Below are 23,110 nucleotides of genomic sequence, written 5' to 3'. Positions count from 1 at the left end.
ATCAGCGTTGCCCTTCCGTTGAGGGGTTCCGTCTGAGGTTTCTGTTGGGTAACCCCTCAACGGAATGGCAAGCTAAAACCTCAGCTTCTGTTTCCCTCACCTTTAATCTCCATGGTGATGGAGACATTGTTAAAGGTTTCCATTTGTCAGCATTGTAACAGGGTTCCCTTGTTCTTGACGCAGCCAATAGCGCAGTCGACTGCGCTATTGATTCCATCAAAACTACCTTCTATCTAATCCTATCGTGTGTGAAACTGTCTGCTGTGCCACTGTATCTAAACCTATAACGTGTGATACTGTCTGCTGAGCTGTGTATCTAAACCTATAATGTGTGATACTGTCTTCTGAGCTGTGTATCTAAACCTATAATGTGTGATACTGTCTGCTGAGCCACTGTATCTAAACTTATAATGTGTGATACTGTCTGCTGTACCACTGTATCTAAACCTATAATGTGCGATACTGTCTGCTGAGCCACTGTGTCTAAACCTATAATGTGTGATACTGTCTGCTGAGCCACTGTATCTAATCTTACCCATAACTGTAGATATGCTGTCTCCTATATACACATATACATACACACATTTTTTTTGGGGGGGGGGGGGGCACATATGTATTGGGGCTATTTCCCCTGATGTTTCAAGACCTTAATGATGCCCTTGGCTGCTAGTGCTGCATTGTTGGGTCACTTAGGAGACCGATGCAGCTGAAAGCTGCGGCCCATCGGCCATGAGAAGTTGGGGGGGCCCAAGAAGAAACTATGCATTGGGGCCCATGAGCCTTTAGCTATGCCCCTACTTGGGGGAGTTGCAATTGTATGAACGACCCATTCATAACGAAGAAGAGGAGTGAGATGAGAATAAAATAGATACTGATGTGGTCTCTCATAAGAAAGAGCAGCTCACAAGGAAACTATTATATTCTTGCCAAGAGAAATAAGCCAGCTGAAAACCTGATGTCAGCATCTAATGAAGAATTATAATATTATATTTAAAGTGTACCGTATGTATGTGATTGGCTCAATATGAAATATTCTCATTGTATGCTATTGGCTGAATAAGAGTAATTGACACATTGCCTCTGATTGGTTAACCTCAAGCCTACAGCCCTTTTGAATGATATTATTGTAATTGAGTTTGGCAATAAACCTCAGAGGAGTATTGAGAGCATACAAGTAATGTTTGTGTGTATATTGGAACTCCACCCTCTGACATTCCATCGCCCCCCACGCCAGCGCTGCGATCACTGGGTGTCGATGGATGCCCCCCATGCCTGCTATCTCTGTACTCCTATTAAGCCAAGAATCACGATATTCTGCAATACATTATTGCAGTATATCGTGCAAGAGATCCAACGATCTATGGCTTAAGTCCCCTAGGGGGACTGGTAAAAAAAAGAAAATGTAACAGAGTTAAATAAAGTTAAATATTAAGAGATCCAAAAAGAAAACCCTTTCTAATTTCCCCCCAAAAGCAATGTAAAAAAAATAAAAATAACTTAACTGGTATCGCTGCTTCCGTAAAAGTCCAAAGTATCACAAATACCGGCACAGTGGACGCTGTAAAAAAACAAACAAAAAAAACAAAACGCCAGAATGGCACTTGGAGGGTGGAAGTTGTGCTGTAAGAATTTCCGTATCTCATAACTAAGGAAAGGCCAAATACTGGGACAAGGGTTAAGCAGGATCTTAGGTCACAGATACCTGCTCTATCTGGGTGGAAAGTGGCACGTTACACTGACCATAAACCCCCCAAACTTAACACACAGTAGCGCAAATGTAGCAATGCTACCGATCACTTCTGATACAGGTAAAGAGTGGCCACCACTGGACTGCTGCCATGTTCCCTTTCCTGCGCTGATCATATAGTGAGCGGGGAAGCAGGTGAGTAATTTCTTTGGGTGGTACTCTCTTGGTGGCACTTTGACTGCAACTCATGGGACACTGATACTCATGGTAGTGCTGAAATTTGCTCATGACACGTAGGGGTGTACTCAAGAGACAGTGAACCCCTGCATGTGCTTCCCATGATTGATGAGCTGAGTCTTCTGAGACTTCCATACTTGTTTTGTAATAAAAAAAATAATAATAAAAAAGTTCAATCTTTCAGGGATTTTATTGTCACGATACCATAGAATAGAAAAAAAAAACAAGTTACATCAATTAAACCAATAGCATTCTTTGTTTTTATCCATCTGCCATAACACATGACTCTGATGCCAACCTTGTTAGATTTGCCATGGACAGCAATTGACGGGTGAAGGAACTGGAGAACCTTTAAGCCTTAGGGTATAAGATTTAGGGTTAAAGACTTGTATAAAATACATCTTTTTGATGTATTTACTAAACACTTCATCTCTTATACCATAGATAAGAGGGCTGAGGAGCCTTGGCAAACACATGAAAAACAAAAAGTTGGCCATGATCAAGATGGATATGTAATCTCCTTTATATGACTCAGTAACTGAAGAGGTTAGTGACATCATGCATAACATGAGTTGAAACGTGTGAAGTATAAGGGTCCTACCAGCCCTGGAGGCAGAGGATTTACCCGAACCACTTTTCCGAGCGACCAACATAACCTTGATGTAGGTGAACAGTATGACAAGTGCCACCAGAAGTAGACTACCAATGTAGGTGGAGGATCTTAACGTGTTCTGCACAGGCTGGACTATGAGCCATTCTTGTTTGCATAGGACATATTGGGAGAAAAAATTATTTTCAATGGAATGGATGAGGATAACAAAATCCGCTACACATGGGAGTAGACCAACGAACCACATCACCATCATGACGGAATATGTCCGTTTGGCAGTACATAAAATTGCATGTCTAAGAGGAAAACAAATTGCTATGTATCGTTCGAAAGACATGGCCGCCAAGTTGTATGGTGTGACCCTAAAAGTGGTGGTTGCTAGGGTGAGAATGAAATAACATATGGACACTTGATTATACAAGTTAAAACGATGTGCAAATAAGAGGAAGAGTGTCACGATGAGGTACAAAGTGTCGTTAATGAGCATATGAGCGAAGAGAATGTAGCGGGCATTGTCTCGTACATGAGGAGTGGTGAAGTAGACAATCAGCAAAACCGCCATAAAGTAGAGGTAAAGGCAAAAACAGAAAATTGTCAAGGTTAGGAAGACTATTTTCATGATGTCATTCATTTTAGAGGCAAAGATGGACATCTGGGTGACATTGTTGTACAGAAATGTAGAGTTCCCCACCATCACAGAAGAGTCCTGGTGTCTCCCTAGAAAACAAACAAAATACAGAATTACTGTAAAACAAATGTTGACTGAAAAATCTAATGAGTGGACCTCAGCCACAAGAGCTTGGAATCTGAAAAGACGTATCTCTTAGTCACATAGTAACATAGTTGGTACGGTTGAAAAAAGACACATGTCCATCAAGTTCAACCAAGGGATGAGAAAAAATTCTACACATTGACATAGGAGCTGATATTTTTTAGTTCTAGGAAATGATCTCGTCCTTTTTAAGAGCCATCTCCTGTCCCTGCCGTGACGACTCCTGCAGTGACTATTCCATAGATTCACAGTTCTCACAGTAAAGAAGTCTTGTCGCCTCTGCAGGTTGAACCTTTTTTTTCCCCAGACGGAGGGAGTGCCCCCTTGTTTTTTGAGGGAGTTTTACATGGAACTGGATTTCACCATATTTTTTGTAAGTGCCATTCATATATTTATATAAATTAATCATGTCCCCCCTTAGTCGTCTCTTTTCGGGACTAAATAGGTTTAGTTCTATTAATCTTTTCTCATAACTTAGATCCTCCATGCCCCTTATTAGCTTCTTTGCTCTTCTTTGTATTTTTTTTTCATCCTTTCTATGAACTGGAGCCCATAACTGAACTGCATATTCTAGATGAGGCCTCACTAATGCTTTGTAAAGTGGTAATATTACACCCCTGTCCCGCGAGTCCATGCCTCTTTTCATACACGACAATATCTTGCTGGCCTTTGAAGCAGCTGATTGACGTGCTTTTATTTAGTTTATGATCTACAAATACACCCAGATCCTACTCTACAAGTGAATCCCCCAGTGTAGCTCCCCATAGAACATATAATGCATGCAGGTACCCGGATGCAGAACTTTACATTTATCTACATTAAACTTCATTTACCAAGTGGACGCCAAACACTCAGTGCGTCCAATTCAGCTTGTAATTTATGAACATCTTCCATAGACTGAACATTACTACATAGCCTGGTGTCATCTGAAAAACCGAAATAGTTCTATTAATCCCATCCTCTATATCATTAATAAATAAGTTGAATAATAGTGGTCCCAGCACTGAACCCTGGGGTCACCACTTATAACCGGGGGCCATTCAGAGTAGGAATTATTTACCACAACTCTCTGTATACGATCCTTTATCCAATTCTCAATCCAATTGCAAACTCTTATTCTAGATGAGGCCGCACTAATGCTTTGTAAAGTGGTAATATTATATCCCTGTCCCATGAGTAGAAGGTGTAAGCCATGTGGGGTTTAATTTTAGTCGTTTATACTTGTTACCTATAGGAATAAATTTTGCACTATAATTATACAAAGTGAATTTTAAGATCTCCCATTTATCATTTGTACCAATATTTGACATTAGTTCTTCCCAGTCTATATCTTGAATTGCAGCCCTCATCCTGGGGAAATTGGCAATCTTAAAAATTAGTGTTTTTGCCCTCCCAGCCTGTGTATGTTTTTTACAGTATAGGTAAAATATAACTATATTATGATCACTGTTATCAAGGTTTTCACGAACATTGACGTTCCCAACAAGCTCTGCATTATTAGAAATGACCAGATCCAATGGAGATTCACCTCTAGTCAGGTCTTCCACAAACTGGCCCATAAAGTTATCCTGCAACAGGTTAAGGAAATTTCTCCCCTTCGATGTTGAAGCCGAACCATGACACCAATTAATATCCCAGTAATTAAAATCTCCCATTATCACTACAGCACCAGCCTGTGCAGCCCGCTCCATCTGTTTATATAGCTGACCTTCCATCTCCTCAGTTATATTGGGGGGGGGGGGGGTCTATAGATTACACCAAAAGTAATTTTTTCTGTGTTTACGTCTTTTTGTAATTCCACCCACAACGTTTTAACCTCCTCACAATCTTCACCCACTATTGTCTCTTTCACACCCGCCCTCATATCACTTCTCACATAAAGACATACACCGCCTTCATATCACTTCTCACATACAGACATACATCACCTTCATATCACTTCTCCCATACAGACATACCTGACCGCCTTCATATCACTTCCCACATACAGACATACATCACCTTCATATCACTTCTCACATACAGACATACACCACCTTCATATCACTTCTCACATACAGACATACACCGCCTTCATATCACTTCTCACATACAGACATACACCGCCTTCATATCACTTCTCACATACATACATACATACATACAACACCGCCTTCATATCACTTCTCACATACAGACATCCATCACCTTCATATCACTTCTCACATACAGACATACACCACCTTCATATCACTTCTCACATACAGACATACACCGCCTTCATATCACTTCTCACATACAGACATACACCACCTTCATATCACTTCTCACATACAGACATACACCACTGCCTTCATATCACTTCTCACATACAGACATACATCACCTTCATATCACTTCTGACATACAGACATACACCACCTTCATATCACTTCTCACATACAGACATACACCGCCTTCATATCACTTCTCACATACAGACATACATAACCTTCATATCACTTCTCACATACAGACATACACCACCTTCATATCACTTCTTACATACAGACATACACCACCGCCTTCATATCACTTCTCACATACATACATACATACAACACCGCCTTCATATCACTTTTCACATACAGACATACACCACCACCTTCATATCACTTCTCACAGACAGACATACACCACCACCTTCATATCACTTCTCACATACAGACATACATCACTGTGACGATCGCCGATCTCAGGTCACGTCACAGGGGTGAACTACACTACTGAGTTTATTAATTTACCTCATAAATCCACGCCCACCTACTCTAGATGACAGGATTATGCTAAATTACTCCCGTAGTTTCCAACACCCCAATAATTTATACCACAGTATGCTACCACCACCTATACTTATCTAGGCAATAGGGGCCTAAGTCTCTATGTTCCCTTAACACCAGTTCCTATAACACAGGTTATCTAAATTGAACATAAAATACAGGTAACGTTCCTCACCTTCGGAAGATTAAGTTCTGTAAGACTACAAGGAAGAGACTTATAAATATTTCAGATTTAATACACAATAGTGCAGTGCAATACATAAAATAGTTGTCAGAATAAAAGATAAAAAATCTACATACAGTTACAATGCAATCAAACAGTTTATGAAAATAAAAGGGATAAAAGAAACAGAACAAAACCTTACTGATGTACAGCGGCGATATCCTGGCTGTGGGGACAGCTGAAAATATGGGCAGTCACTCCAACCGAGATATGGATCCCCAACGACTGACACTGACCCTCACTTCTCATGGCATTTTAAACCCAGTTTTTTCCCTCCAGTTCACTGGCTGGTGATGTCACTGAGAGGAGGCTGTTCATATGATAATGAAGGGTACTCCTCCCATTACACAGTTGTATTTCTATAGAGAAACATAAAAGTGATCAAGTGTCCTTGCAGGAATCCCCTAGAAATATAATATTACCTGCATTCACCTGTGCAGACATTTACCAACCAGGGCATATCAAACACCACTATAATAGGCCCATGTTTTTAGCCAATAGCCAATCCCAGGTAGTTCCTCTGAGTGTAGGGATCTGAATTTGACATATATATGAGGGCTATTTTCCCTGATCATAACTAGCTATGTGGGTCATTACAAATATAAATTATGACGGGGTTTGCCTTGATGTATCATACTTTCTTTGAACACCATGCCATTCTCCCATGTTTCTCCTGGTCCACAGACAGACACACCACAGGCAACCATTTGCATAGCTTTAGATGTTTGGTCAGGATGTTTGGTCAGCCCTAGTGACAAATCCTTAATCAGCACATCTCGCACCTTGGTGAGGAAAGAGCCAATTAAACATTTGTCAGACAGTGGACATCCTTTGATGGCCAAAGATCTGCATTTCCTATGCAAATCAGATGTATCTTCTGTGTCAGAGGGAGTTATGAAATTACCTCCTAGTAACCTACTTTTGATTCTCTTACCTATAACACCACACCTCCCCCCTTAAGACATGGCATGGGATCATTGATATAGCCATCAATATCCCAAGCCGATCTCCGCAGCTTCCCCCTGGCGCGATAACCCATCTGCGTTGCCATGCTCACTGCCCTTTTTGTGCTGGATAGTGAAATCATATTGTTGCAAGGCTAAACTCCATCTCAGCAGCTTCCCGTTATCACCTGCTACCCTGTGCAACCAACTAAGTGGGTTGTGGTCGGTCACTACGGTAAATCTGCGCCCATAGAGGTATGCCTGTAATTTCTGCAAGGCCCATACAATGGCCAAACATTCTTTCTCTACAGTGGCATACGCAACCTCCCTCGGTAGAAGCTTTCTGCTCAAATACATTATTGGATGTTCATGCCCTTCTGGATTTACCTGGCTGAGCACTGCGCCTAGCCCATAGGCGCTGGCGTCAGTCTGCACCACAAACTTACGAGTGAAATCCGGGCTTTGCAAGACTGGGGAGCTAGCAAGGGCAGCTTTTAAAGCTGACAGAGAACTCTCGCAGTCGGCAGTCCAATTAACTATTTGAGGCTGTTTCTTCTTTGTGAGGTCTGTCAAAGGTTTTGCTAGGGAACTATAGTTAGGAACAAACTTTCTATAGTATCCTGCGGTCCCCAAAAAGGACATAACCTGTTTTTTGGTCTTAGGAGTGGGCCAGGCAGAAATTGCATCAACCTTTCCTGGCTCTGGCTTTAGTGTCCCTCCACCCACCTTGTGCCCGAGGTACTGCACTTCGGTCATGCCGATTTGACACTTTCCAGGCTTGATGGTCAGTCCTGCATCCTGGATACGCCTGAGCACCTGTGACAGGTGGGTCAGGTGATCCTCCCAGGTCTGACTGAATACAGCAATGTCATCCAGGTAAGCGACAGCAAACCCTTCAAACTTCTCTAACAGCTTGTTCACCAAGCGCTGGAATGTGGCAGGAGCATTTTTCATACCAAAGGGCATTACCTTGGACTCATAGAGTCCAAAGGGGGTGATGAAAGCGGACCTCTCCTGCGCTTCCACGGACATAGGGATTTGCCAATACCCCCGACTTAAATCCATAATTGTTAGGTACCGGGCACCGGCTAGCTGATCCAAAAGCTCATCTATGCGGGGCATTGGATACGCATCAAACACAGTGATGGTATTCAACTTCCTGTAGTCCACGCAAAATCGTGTTGTCTTGTCCTTTTTGGGGACAAGCACTACAGGTGATGCCCAGGCACTTTGAGACTCCTGGATCACGCCCAGCCCTAACATTTCCTCTATTTCTTTCTTCATGTCAGCCCTCACTTCTAGGGAAACTCTATAAGCTGCTTGCCTAACAGGTTGGTGATGCCCCGTGTCTACATGGTGAGTTGCTAGCGGAGTTCTCCCAGGTCTCCCTGTAAAAGTGGCAAGGAAGGGGTTAAGTACCTCCTGCAGCTGGAACTTCTGACCCTCAGACAGCTGTGAATTGACTACGGCATCCTCAATGGATCCTATCTCCTTTGCGGAAGCCACTAAATCCAGCAGTGTTTCACTTTCTCCCTCCTCTGGCAAACTGCAGACTGGCAGAGCGCACATATCCCGGTCATAATGCGCCTTGATCATATTCACATGAAAAACTTTGTGTTTCTTGCGAACATGATCGATCGTGACTACGTAGTCCACATCGTTGAGGCGTTGATGAATTGGATATGGGCCTTCCCATGCCGCCTGGAGTTTGTTTTGGGTCATAGGGACCAGTACCCATACCTTCTGACCCACCGCATACACTCTCTCTCGGGCATTCCTATCATACCACCTCTTCTGACTTGCCTGTGCCTGCACCATGTTCTCATGTACTAGGCCTGTCAGTTCCTGCATCCTCTCTCTGAATTTCAAGACATAATCTATCACAGAGACCTCTGGTGTAACCAATTCTCCCTCCCATGCTTCTTTCATGAGATCTAGGGGTCCCCGTACCCTCCTTCCATACAGGAGCTCAAAGGGTGAGAAACCGGTTGATGCCTGCGGTACCTCTCTGTAAGCAAATAGCAGGTGCGGGAGATAACGCTCCCAGTCTCGCCCTTGGGACGCCACAAGCATTCGTAGCATCTGCTTGAGGGTCCCGTTAAACCTTTCACACAGACCATTAGTCTGAGGATGGTAAGGGCTGGCCACCAGGTGTTGCACCTGTATTTTCTTACAGAGGCACTGCATCAAATTTGACATAAACTGGGTCCCCTGATCTGTGAGCATCTCCCTGGGAAATCCTACACGGGAAAATATGGTCAGAAGGGCGTCTGCTACCTTATCAGCCCTGATGGAGGATAATGCTATGGCTTCTGGGTAACGTGTGGCATAATCCACTACCGTCAGGATAAAGCGCTTTCCAGAACTGCTGGGTATGGCCAAGGGCCCTACCAGATCCACAGCAATCCGTCGAAAAGGCTCATCAATTATGGGCAAAGGAATGAGGGGGGCCCGGTGCACAGGTCCCGACTTCCCCATCCTTTGGCACACATTACAGGAACGGCAGTAATCTGTCACATCATTCCCCAGGCCAGGCCAGTAAAAGTTGTGTTTTAGGCGACTCTTAGTCTTACTTATCCCTAGGTGACCAGCTAGTGGTATTTCATGAGCCACCCGCAGGAGTTGTTCCCTGAACTGACGTGGCACCACTAGTTGCCTGTCTTTTAATACATCCTGCTGGGGGTCAGTGGAAATACTTTGTCTATACAGTCTCCCCTGGTCCCAGGTTATTTTTTCAGTGTCCCCCTCCTCTGGGGTCCGATCAGCCAGCTGTCGCAGCTTCTGCAGACTATCGTCAGTGCGTAGGGCCGTCTGAAACAACTGACATTCTGCGTCTGTACTGGCTGATAGCAACACATTCTGACTAACTTCTGCCGCTGGCTGCGGGCTGTCAGCTGTCCCCACTTCCTCTGCAGCAGACACAGTAGGGGGCCCAGAACCCAGGTTTGTGTTACAGGCACCCTGACTGCGCGTCACAGGAGAAATGGACACAACCTTCTCCCCGTCTTGGTGAACTGGTGTGTGTGTGCATGTGACAGGGATTTCATGCATGTTTATGACGTTTCCCGCTACTAAATCTACACACAAATCATTATCTGACGCTTTACAATCACCTACATCATTGCTAGTTATACAGTCTATATCCAATGCATTGTTAGATGAGTCTAGGCTATCACTAAGCACAGTAACATTATGTAATTCTATAACATTGCTGGACACAGGGTCATCACATTCCATAGTATTGACAGTTTCATTATTATCATATACTACCTGCGGTGACACACATGGGGCAGCAAGTACGCTAGAGTCCTCCTCATGGTCTGAAGAAATATATCTGGAGACTAAACGTCCCAGATCGGTTCCTAGTAACACATTAGTGGGGATTTTATCCGTCACTCCCACATCCATCATCCCTCTTCCCGCCCCCCAATCCAGGTAAACTCGTGCCATGGGTAAGGCCGGGATCAGACCACCAACTCCAGAAACAGTTAGAGTTTTTCCTGGGATAATGTCTTCTGAAGAAACAAGCTCTGGGTGGACAAGAGTCATTTCGGCACCAGTGTCCCTCAGTCCCATGGTAACCGTCTTGCCCACAGTGACCGCTTGTAAATTGTCACAAGATGCCCTCTCCCTCCCACCCACAAACAAAACTGCTGGGGACAAAATAGATGGTTTGGGCAAAGGGGTAGTTTTCCTCTTCTCTGGGCAAGCAGTGCTGATATGCCCCACTTGGTTGCATCCAAAACACCTGCGATTATCAACAGCAGGCCTGGGAAGTGGGGCAGGGGCAACACCTCCTGGTGATCTGCGAGTAGGGGCAAAAGTGTTAATAGGGGGCTTTCCCCCTTTCCAGCCTGGAACAGCAGGCTTTCGCGCCTCTGGCGCTCTGTTGGCGGCATATACATCCGCTATCTGGGCAGCTTTATCCAGGGTCTTGGGCTCACGGTCCAAAATAAACTGTCGTACTTCCATAGGACAGGTGTGGAGAAACTGGTCCATGATCATCAGATCCTCCAAATCTTCAAAAGTGTTGACAGCTAATCCCTGCGTCCACTGCCTGAAGTGGTTCTTTAGTCCATCGGCCAGGTCTGAGTAACTGTCAGTACCCGCGCGCTGCAAAGCCCGAAATCGCTTCCTGTATACCTCTGGGGTGAAGTTAAATCGTTGGATTAAGGCCTTTTTAATAGCCTCATAATCTTGATCGATAGTTGTGGGCAGGGCTGCAAACACCTCCAGAGCTTTGCCTTTCAGCCCTGGAGTCAGATACTTAGCCCAGTCTGCAGGTGGCAGTTGGAATTGTCTGCAGACCTTTTCAAAACCTTTCAAATAAACATCCAGATCGCCGTCTTTCTCCATGACAGGGAAACGCTCTAGACGGGGTTTAAGGTTGATTGTGCCTGTGGACTCACTCTGAGGTGAGGATGAAGCACTTGGCAGCTGCATTTGGGTCAACTTGAGCTGGTACTCCCGCTCTGCCTGGCGTTCTTCTCGCTCCGCTTGACGTTCTGCAAACTCTGCTTGGCGTTGTGCAAACTCTGCTTGGCGTTGTGCAAACTCTGCTTGGCGTTGTGCAGCTTCTCGCTCTGCTTGGCGCTCTTGCATCACCAGTTGCATCCGCATATTCGGATCACAGTTGCCAATCTGCTGGAGGATTAGAGAAAGAGAAGACTCCATACCGTTTTGAGACCTGGTACTGCTGGTACTGCCAGGCCCAGCCAGTTCCTGACTGGAGTCTCCTGTCCGTTCCTCTGAGGCTGAAGTTTCCTGCTCTGGTCCCTCGGGATGGTGGAGCTGTGTATCATCTGCCACCAACGCTTGGATCAGATCCGCTTTACTTTTGTTCGTTCCGTCCAGCCTTCTCTCCTCACAGAGGACTAGCAGTTCATCTTTCCTCTTATTTCTATACACCTCTGCCATCTTATCAGCGGTTTTTTCAAAATAAAAGAAAGAAAAGAAAAAACAAGAAGGGGAAGGGAAACTGTTTTGCACGTATGTATGTTAGCTGACAAATAGTATGCACTGAGTTCTTCCTTGTGGACTGTTGTATTCTTTTCAAGGATACTCCAGCCCTTAAGTGTAAAGGTTAATTTCTTAAACAAAACACTTAACGTCTTTAACAGTGTAAATGACAATAACACTATCCCACCGCTGTGCCACCAATCTGTGACGATCGCCGATCTCAGGTCACGTCACAGGGGTGAACTACACTACTGAGTTTATTAATTTACCTCATAAATCCACGCCCACCTACTCTAGATGACAGGATTATGCTAAATTACTCCCGTAGTTTCCAACACCCCAATAATTTATACCACAGTATGCTACCACCACCTATACTTATCTAGGCAATAGGGGCCTAAGTCTCTATGTTCCCTTAACACCAGTTCCTATAACACAGGTTATCTAAATTGAACATAAAATACAGGTAACGTTCCTCACCTTCGGAAGATTAAGTTCTGTAAGACTACAAGGAAGAGACTTATAAATATTTCAGATTTAATACACAATAGTGCAGTGCAATACATAAAATAGTTGTCAGAATAAAAGATAAAAAATATACATACAGTTACAATGCAATCAAACAGTTTATGAAAATAAAAGGGATAAAAGAAACAGAACAAAACCTTACTGATGTACAGCGGCGATATCCTGGCTGTGGGGACAGCTGAAAATATGGGCAGTCACTCCAACCGAGATATGGATCCCCAACGACTGACACTGACCCTCACTTCTCATGGCATTTTAAACCCAGTTTTTTCCCTCCAGTTCACTGGCTGGTGATGTCACTGAGAGGAGGCTGTTCATATGATAATGAAGGGTACTCCTCCCATTACACAGTTGTATTTCTATAGAGAAACATAAAAGTGATCAAGTGTCCTTGCAGGAATCCCCTAGAAATATAATATTACCTGCATTCACCTGTGCAGACATTTACCAACCAGGGCATATCAAACACCACTATAATAGGCCCATGTTTTTAGCCAATAGCCAATCCCAGGTAGTTCCTCTGAGTGTAGGGATCTGAATTTGACATATATATGAGGGCTATTTTCCCTGATCATAACTAGCTATGTGGGTCATTACAAATATAAATTATGACGGGGTTTGCCTTGATGTATCATACTTTCTTTGAACACCATGCCATTCTCCCATGTTTCTCCTGGTCCACAGACAGACACACCACAGGCAACCATTTGCATAGCTTTAGATGTTTGGTCAGGATGTTTGGTCAGCCCTAGTGACAAATCCTTAATCAGCACATCTCGCACCTTGGTGAGGAAAGAGCCAATTAAACATTTGTCAGACAGTGGACATCCTTTGATGGCCAAAGATCTGCATTTCCTATGCAAATCAGATGTATCTTCTGTGTCAGAGGGAGTTATGAAATTACCTCCTAGTAACCTACTTTTGATTCTCTTACCTATAACACCACAATCACCACCTTCATATCACTTCTCACATACAGACATACATCCCCACCTTCATATCACTTCTCACATACAGACATACACCACCGCCTTCATATCTCTACTCACATACAGACATACATCACTCCCTTAATATCACTTCTCACATACAGACATACACCACCGCCTTCATATCACTTCTCACATAAATACATACATACATCACCTTCATACCACTTCTCACATACAGACATACACCACCGCCTTCATATCACTTCTCACATATAGACATACATCCCCTTCATATCACTTCTCACATACAGACATCACCTTCATATCACTTCTCAAATACATACATATATCACCCCCTTCATATCACTTCTCACATACAGATAACATCATCTTCATATCACTGCTCACATACAGACATCACCTTCATATCACTTCTCACATACAGACATACACCACTGCCTTCATATCACTTCTCACATACAGACATATACCACCACCTTCATATCACTTTTCACATACAGACATACACCACCGCCTTCATATCACGTCTCACATGCAGACATACACCACCGCCTTCATATCACTTCTCACATACTGGCTCCATCAACAGGGGTCGGCTCTATCTACAGGGGGGGCTATATACAGGGGTGGTGTAAAGGATCTGCCAGACACAGCTTCTGTGTCGACGCCCGTGGTTAATCAGTCTGCATCTGCTCCTAGATCTGATAGAGTGACTCGATCTGCTACCACTCAGGCTGGTAGGCTGAGGAGTGGGAGAACCTATCACAGTCTGGCCAGACGGTTCTAGCTCCCGCCCTCGGTCTATGTATACCTTCATTTGCTTCTTGTCTTTGCCTGTGATTCTGTCTTGTTTTCTGGCTCTGCTGCTCCAGCTATTACTATTGACCTCTGCTTCATTTTGACCCTTGCTTTTCTGACTACGCTCCTGCTCTGCGTTTGGTACCTCGTACACTCCTGGTTTGACTCGGCTTGTTCACTACTCTTGTTGCTCATGGTGTTGCCGTGGGCAACTGCCCCATTTCCCTTAGCTTCTGTGTACCCTTGTCTGTTTGTCTGTCGTGCATGTATTAAGCATAGGGACCGTCGCCCAGTTCTACACCGTCACCTAGGACGGGTCGTGCAACTAGGCAGGGACTGAGTGGCGGGTAGATTAGGGCTCACCTGTCTGTCTCCCTACCCCGTCATTACATAATCACAGGCCCATATACCTTTTCTTCGCTGGTTCCTACTACTATGGACCCCCTTGAGACCCTGGCTCAGCAAATGCAGGGTCTCTCCCTAGAGGTCCAAGCCCTCGCTCAGAGGTGCGACCAGCGTGATGCTAGCCAGCTAGTGCCCTCCACCTCACCTTTTGAACCCCATCTCAAGTTGCCTGACCGGTTCTCAGGGGACCGGTAGACTTTTTTTCTCCTTTCGGGAGAGTTGTAGACTCTATTTCCATCTAAGGCCCCACTCCTCAGGTTCTGAGAACCAGCGAGTGGGTATTATTGTCTCCCGGCTCCTGGACGGCCCCCAAGAATGGGCCTTGTCCTTGGCTCCTGACGCCCCTGAACTTTCCTCTGTTGACCTTTTTTTCCGCTCTCGGGCTCATCTATGACGACACTGACAAGACTGCCTTTGCCGAGAGTCAGCTGGTGACCTTACGTCAGGGTAAGAGACCCGTTGAAGAGTACTGTTCTGACTTTAGGAAGTGGTGTGTAGCTTCTCGGTGGAATGACCCTGCCTTGAAGTGCCAGTTTAGATTGGGTCTATCGAACGCCCTGAAAGAGTTAGCTATCCCTCTTCTGACTCTCTAGATCAGGTTATGGCTTTAGCGGTACGTCTCGACCGACGTCTCAGGGAACGACGACTTGAACGTTTTTGTACCTTCTCCTCTGGCTCCCCCATGATGGCTCCCGAGGTTCCGTTACTTCGTTATTCCACGTAAAACTCGGATGAACTAATGCATCTCGGGGCCTCCGTGTCTCCCCAACAATGTAGAGAGCTCCGCAGGAAGAATGGTCTCTGCTTCTACTGTGGGGATGACAAGCATCAAGTGAACGACTGTCCTAGGCGTAAGAATACTCCAGCCGGAAAACTTCCACGCTTAAGTGACAATCGGAGAGGTCGCTTGGGCGCACATGTATTTCCCGTAAATATGAAACCTAATAAGATCTTGCTTCCCTTTCAGGTCTCTTTTGAGGGTAGGTCTGCCACCGGCAGTGCCTTCATGGATTCAGGGTCTTCTGCTAATATTATGTCTGTGGAATTTGCTATGTCTCTAGCTATGCCATTGATTGATTTGCCTAAATCTGTCCCGGTAGTGGGTATCGACTCCACTCCACTTGCTAATGGTTATTTTACACAGCATACCCCTGTTTTTGAACTCATTGTTGGCTCCATTCATTTGGAGCAGTGTTCTGCACTGGTGATGCAGGGATTATCATCCGATTTGGTTTTAGACCTTCCCTGGTTGCAGATGCATAATCCCACGTTTAACTGGAGTACTGGGGATCTTACTAAATGGGGTAATGAATGCATGACGTCCTGTTTTTCTGTTAATTTTATTTCTCTCCCTGAGGAGGTGAACACTCTACCTGAGTTTATTCAGGACTTCGCTGATCGTTTTTTCTAAAAAGGCCTCCGAAGTGTTACCTCCTCATAGAGAATACGATTGCGCTATCGATTTGGTACAAGGAGCTAAGCTCCCTAAGGGTAGGATATTTAATCTCTCTTGTCTCGAAAGTGAGGCCATGAGAGAATATATCCAGGAAAGCCTGGCCAAGGGTTACATTCGCCCCTCTACTTCTCCGGTAGGTGCTGGCTTCTTCTTCGTAGGGAAGAAAGATGGTGGTCTTAGGCCGTGCATCGATTACCAAAACTTGAATAAGGTCACTGTAAGGAACCATTACCCCTTCCTTTGATTCCTGATCTCTTCAATCAGGTTCATGGGGCCCAATGGTTCTCTAAGTTTGATCTTCGGGGGCTTATAACTTTATCCGAGTCAGAGAAGGGGATGAGTGGAAGACTGAATTTAACACACCCGAAGGTCATTTCGAATACCTCGTCATGCCCTTTGGGTTGTGTAATGCTCCCGCGGTCTTCCAGAATTTCATAAATGAGATTTTAAGAGACTACCTGGGGGTATTTCTTGTAGTGTACCTTAATGACATACTTGTGTTTTCCAAGGACTGGTCCTCCCATATTGAGCTTCTCAGGAATGTGCTCCAGGCCCTTCGGGAAAACAAACTCTTTGCTAAATCCGAACAATGTGTGTTTGGGGTGCAGAAGATTTAATTTTTGGGTCAAATCCTCACTCCTAATGAATTCCGCATCGACCCTGCCAAGGTTCAGGCTGTGGCTGAATGGGTCCAACTTGCCTCCCTGAAGGCGTTACAGTGCTTTCTGGGGTTTGCTAATTACTACAGGAGATTTATTGCTAACTTCTCGGTGATCGCTAAGCCTCTTACAGATCTTACTCTCAAAAGGTGCTGATCTCCTCCATTGGCCTCCGGAGGCGGTCCAGGCTTTTGAGATCCTTAAGAAGTGCTTTATCTCTGCCCCAGTGTTGATTCAGCCTAACCAAATGGAGCCATTCATCACGGAGGTTGACGCCTCCGAGGTGGGAGTGGGTGTTGTCTTGTCCCAGGGTACCAGGTCCCTCACCCATCTCCGTCCCTGTGCTTACTTCTCCAGGAAGTTCTCGCCCACTGAGAGTAACTATGACGTGGGCAACCGCAAACTCTTAGCCATTAAATGGGCATTTGAAGAGTGGCGCCACTTCTTGGAGGGGGCTAGGCACCAGGTAACTGTCCTTACCAACCACAAGAATCTGGTTTTCCTAGAAATTGCCCGAAGGCTAAACCCGAGACAAGCTTGATGGGCGTTGTTTTTTACTAGATTCAACTTTGTGGTTACCTATAGGGCTGGGTCTAAAAATATGAAAGCTGATGCACTGTCGCGTAGCTTCATGGCCAGCCCTCCTTCGGAGGAAGATCCTGCTTGTGTTTTGCCCCCAGGTATAATAATATCCTCTGTTGATTCTGACCTAGTCTCCGAAATTGCGGCTGATCAAGGTTCAGCTCCTGGGAACCTTCCTGAGAACAAGCTGTTTGTTTCCCTGAAATTCTGGCTAAGGGTACTCAGGTAAAATCATGACTCTGCACTATCTGGCCATCCAGGCATCCTGGGTAACAAGCACCTCATTGCTAGAAACTATTGGTGGCCTGGGTTGCTTAAAGACGTTAAGGCCTACGTCGCCGCTTGTGAAATTTGTGCTAGGTCCAAGACTCCCAGGTCCCGACCAGCGGGCTTACTATGTTCTTTGCCCATTCCCCAGAGACCTTGGACCCATATCTCCATGGATTTTATCACCGATCTGCCTCCATCTCAAGGCAAGTCGGTGGTGTGGGTTGTAGTAGACCGCTTCAGTAATATGTGCCACTTTGTGCCCCTCAAGAAACTACCCAATGCCAAGACGTTAGCTACCTTGTTTGTCAAACACATCCTGCGTCTCCATGGGTTTCCTGTCAATATTGTTTCTGACAGAGGGGTACAATTTGTTTCATTGTTTTGCAGAGCTTTCTGTAAAAAGTTGGAGATTGATCTGTCCTTCTCCTCGGCCTTCCATCCTGAAACTAATGGCCAATCTGAGAGGACTAATCAGTCTCTAGAACAATATTTAAGGAGTTTTATATCTGACTGTCAATATGATTGGGTCTCCTTCATTCCCCTCGCCGAATTTTCCCTTAATAACCGGGTCAGTAACTCGTCAGGGGTCACCCTCTTTTTTGTAATTTTGGGATTAATCCACGGTTCTCATCCGTTTCATCTGGTGGTTCCAACAATCCTGAGGTAGATGTCGTTCATTGGGAACTGTGCACAGTCTGGGCCCAGGTTCAGAAGAACCTAGAGGCGTCCCAGAGCATACAAAAGACTCAGACAGATAGAAGACGTTCTGCTAACCCCTTGTTTGTGGTCGGGGATCTGGTGTGGCTGTCTTAAAAAAATTTGCACGTTAAAGTTCCGTCCAAAAAATTTGCTCCCCGGTATATAGGGCCATACATGGTCATTGAGGTCCTTAACTTGTCTACTTCAGGCTGGAGTTACCCCCGTCTTTTCAAATACACAACGTGTTTCATGCCTCCCTCCTGAAACGCTGCTCCCCATCCTTGGTTACCTCGAGGAAACCTCCGGTCCCTGTTCTCACCCCTGAAGGGGTAGAATTCGAGGTGGCCAAGATTGTGGACAGCAGGATGGTCCAAGGCTCCCTCCAGTACCTGGTCTATTGGAGAGGATACGGGCCTGAGGATAGGACTTGGGTACCTGCCCGGGATGTTTAACGCCGGGGTATTGCTCAGGAGGTTCTATCTTCGGTTCCCCAATAAGCCAGGTTCACCTAGGAAGGGTCCAGTGGCCCCTCATAAAAGGGGGGTACTCTAAAGGATCTGCCAGACACAGCTTCTGTGTCGACGCCCGTGGTTAATCAGTCTGCACCTGCTCCTTGGTCTGATAGAGTGACTTGATCTGCTACCACTCAGGCTGGTAGGCTGAGGAGTGGGAGAACCTATCACAGCCTGGCCAGACGGTTCTAGCTCCCGCCCTCGGTCTATTTATACCTTTATTTCCTGCTTGTCTTTGCCTGTGATTCTCTCTTGTTTCCTGGCTCTGCTGTTCCTGCTATAACTATTGACCTCTGCTTCATATTGACCCCAGCTTTACTGACTACGCTCCTGCTCTGCGTTTAGTACTTCGTACACTCCTGGTTTGACTCGGCTCGTTCACTACTCTTGTTGCTCACGGTGTTTCCGTGGGCAACTGCCCCTTTTCCCTTAGCTTCTGTGTACCCTTGTCTGTTTGTCTGTCGTGCACATATTGAGCGTAGGGACTGTCGCCCAGTTGTACGCCGTCGCCTAGGACGGGCTGTGCAAGTAGGCAGGGACTGAGTGGTGAATAGATTAGGGCTCACCTGTCTGTCTCCCTACCCCTACATTACAATATCCTTACCATTGTTCGGGCCGTTCTGGGAGCTGTATACAATTTAGTGCAAATCTATACAACAGGGGTTGCACTAAATTGAGCTGTATTTGTGCTGGTGTTGTATTTATGTACTGAGCTTGCTTCTGGAGTTGTATATATGTACTGAGCTTTGTTCTGGTGTTGTATATATGTACTGAGCTTTGTTCTGGTGCTGTATATATGTATTTAACTTGTTCTGGTGCTGTATATATGTACTGAGCTTTGTTCTGGTGCTGTATTTATGTACTGAGCTCTGTTCTGGTGCTGTATATATGTACTAGTCCTTCTCAATGAATTAGAATATCATAAAAAAGTTAATTCAAGTAATTCAATTAAAAAAGGGAACCTCATATATTATTAAGATTCATTACGCACAGAGTGATCTATTTACAGCATTTTTTTATTTTAATGTTGATGATTATGGTAACAGTTAATGACAACCCAACATTTAGTGTCTCAGAAAATTAGAATATTATATAAGCCCAATTTAAAAAATTATTTTTAATACTGAAATGTTGGCTTCTGAAAAGTATGTACAGTATATGCACCCAATACATGGTCGGGGCTCCTTTTGTATGAATTACTGCATCAATGCATGGAGGCGATCAGCCTGTGGCACTGCGGAGGTGTTATAGAAGCCCAGTGTTATGGAAGTCCACTGTGTTATATCAAGTCCAGAGTCAGCGCAGCGTCTAGCAGGACATTTCCCAGCATTTCATGCTTCCCTCTGCTGACAGCTGTAATGATGGGGTAGGGAGACAGACAGGTGAGCCCTAATCTAGCCGCCACTCAGGCCCTGCCTACTTGCAACGACCCGCCCTAGGCGACGGGGTACAACTGGGCGACGGTCCCTACACTCAATAGGTGTACGACAGACAAACAGACAAGGGTACAAAGGAGCCGGGGAAATGGGGAAGTTGCCTACGGGAACACCGTGAGCAACAAGCGAGGTGACGAGCCAAGTGAAACAAGGAGATGAGCGAGGTACAAAACGCAGAGCAGAAGAGTGGTCAGTAACGCCAAGGTTAATAACAAGCAGAGGGTCAGTAGTTCAAGAAGCTGCAGCAGGGCTAGGAAACCAGCAGAAAAGAATCACAAGCAAAGGAGCAACAGGAAAGGCAGGTATAAATAGACAGAGGGCGGGAGCTAGCTCCGTCTGGCCAGGCTGTGATAGGCTCTCCCAATCCTAAGCCTGCCATCCTGAGTGGTGGAAGATGGAGGCAGTCTCACAGACATAGAAGCAGGTGCAGACTGATTACCTATGGGCGTTGACACAGAAGCTGTGTCTGGCTGATCCTTTACAGTACCCCCCCTTTTATGAGGGGCCACCGGACCCTTTCTAGGTGGACCTGGTTTATTGGGGAAACGAAGGTGCCAAGGACTGGGAGCAGCGTTTAAGGAGGGAGGCATGAAACACGTCATGTACTCGAAAAGACGGGGGCAACTCCAGTCGGAAGGAGACAGGGTTGAGGACTTCAATGACCTTGTACGGCCCTATAAACCGGGGAGCAAACTTCTTGGACGGGAATTTAAGGCGCACATTTTTTGACGATAGCCACACCAGATCCCCGACCACATACAAGGGGTTAGCAGAACATCTTCTATCTGCCTGAGTCTTTTGTATGCTCTGGGACGCCTCTAGGTTCTTCTGAACCTGGGCCCAGACTGTGCACAGTTCCCGATGAACGACATCTACCTCTGGATTGTTGGAACTACCAGGTGAAACGGAGGAGAACCGTGGATTAAACCCAAAATTACAGAAAAAGGGGGAGACCCCTGACGAGTTACTGACCCGGTTATTAAGGGAAAATTCGGCGAGGGGAATGAATGAGACCCAATCATATTGACAGTCAGAGATAAAACACCTTAAATATTGTTCTAGAGATTGATTAGTCCTCTCAGTTTGGCCATTAGTTTCAGGATGGAAGGCAGAGCAGAAGGACAGATCAATCTCCAACTTTTTAAAGAAAGCTCTCTAAAACAATGAAACAAATTGTACCCCTCTGTCAGAAACAATATTGACAGGGACCCCATGGAGACGCAGGATGTGTTTGACAAACAAGGTAGCTAACGTCTTAGCATTGGGTAGTTTCTTGAGGGGCACAAAGTGGCACATCTTACTGAAGCGGTGTACTACAACCCACACCACCGACTTGCCTTGAGATGGAGGCAAATCGGTGATAAAATCCATGGAGATATGGGTCCAAGGTCTCTGGGGAATGGGCAAAGAACATAGTAAGCCCGCTGGTCGGGACCTGGGAGTCTTGGACCTAGCACAAACTTCTTAAGCGGCGACGTAGGCCTTAACGTCTTTAGGCAACCCAGGCCACCAATAGTTTCTGCCAATGAGGTGCTTGGTACCAAGGATGCCTGGATGACCAGATAGTGCGGAGTCATGATTTTCCCTAAGTACCCTTAGCCGGAATTGCAGGGGAACAAACAACTTATTCTCAGGAAGGTTCCCGGGAGCTGAACCTTGATCAGCCGCAATTTCAGAGACTAAATCAGAATCAATAGAGGAAATGATTATACCTGGAGGCAAAACACAAGCAGGATCTTCCTCCAAAGGAGGGCTGGCCATGAAGCTACGCAACAGTGCATCAGCCTTAATATTTTTAGACCCAGCCCTACCCTTAGGGAGCTTAGCTCCTGGTACCAAATCAATTGCGCAATCGTATTCTCTATGAGGAGGTAACACTTCGGAGGCCTCTTTAGAGAAAACATCAGCGAAGTCCTGAACAAACTCAGGTAGAGTGTTCACCTCCTCAGGGGGAGAAATAGAATTAACAGAAAAACATGACGTCATGCATTCATTACCCCATTTAGTAAGATCCCCAGTATTCCAGTCAAACGTGGGATTATGCAACTGCAATCAGGGAAGGCCTAAAACCAAATCGGACGATAATCCCTGCCTCACCAGTACAGAGCACTGCTCCAAATGCATGGAGCCAACAAGGAGTTCAAAAACAGGGGTATGCTGTGTAAAATAATCATTAGCAAGAGGAGTGGAGTCGATACCCACAACTGGGACAGGTTTAGGCAAATCAATCAATGGCATAGCTAGAGACATAGCAAATTCCACAGACATAATATTAGCAGAAGACCCTGAATCCACGAAGGCGCTGCCGGTAGCAGACCTACCACCAAAAGAGACCTGAAAGGGAAGCAAGATTTTATTACGTTTCATATTTACGGGAAATACCTGTGCGCCCAAGTGACCTACCCGATGGTCACTTAGGCGCGGAAGTTCCTCCGACTGGTTATTCTTACGCCTAGGACATTTGTTCACTTGATGCTTGTCATCCCCGCAGTATAAGCAGAGACCATTCTTCCTGTGGAACTCTCTACGTTGTTGGGGGGACACGGAGGCCCCGAGTTGCATAGGTACCTCCGAGTCTTCCG

General features: G+C 45.5%; 1 protein-coding gene across 1 annotated transcript in view; it reads right to left on the bottom strand.

Annotated features, from left to right (window-relative positions):
* Nucleotides 1-2,226: 2,226 nt before the first annotated feature.
* LOC142740523 (odorant receptor 131-2-like) overlaps nucleotides 2,227-23,110 on the bottom strand; it is a 29,281-nt gene continuing 8,397 nt past the window's right edge. Inside the window, exon 2 of the mRNA XM_075849994.1 lies at nucleotides 2,227-3,251. Coding sequence (XP_075706109.1) covers nucleotides 2,227-3,251 — 1,025 coding nt within the window. The remainder of the gene's footprint in view (nucleotides 3,252-23,110) is intronic.

The sequence above is a fragment of the Rhinoderma darwinii genome, chromosome 2 (assembly GCF_050947455.1).
Source record: "Rhinoderma darwinii isolate aRhiDar2 chromosome 2, aRhiDar2.hap1, whole genome shotgun sequence".
NCBI classification, from domain to species: domain Eukaryota; kingdom Metazoa; phylum Chordata; class Amphibia; order Anura; family Rhinodermatidae; genus Rhinoderma; species Rhinoderma darwinii.
Note: the sequence above shows the minus strand (reverse complement) of the source record. Positions and strands in the feature narration are given on the sequence as shown.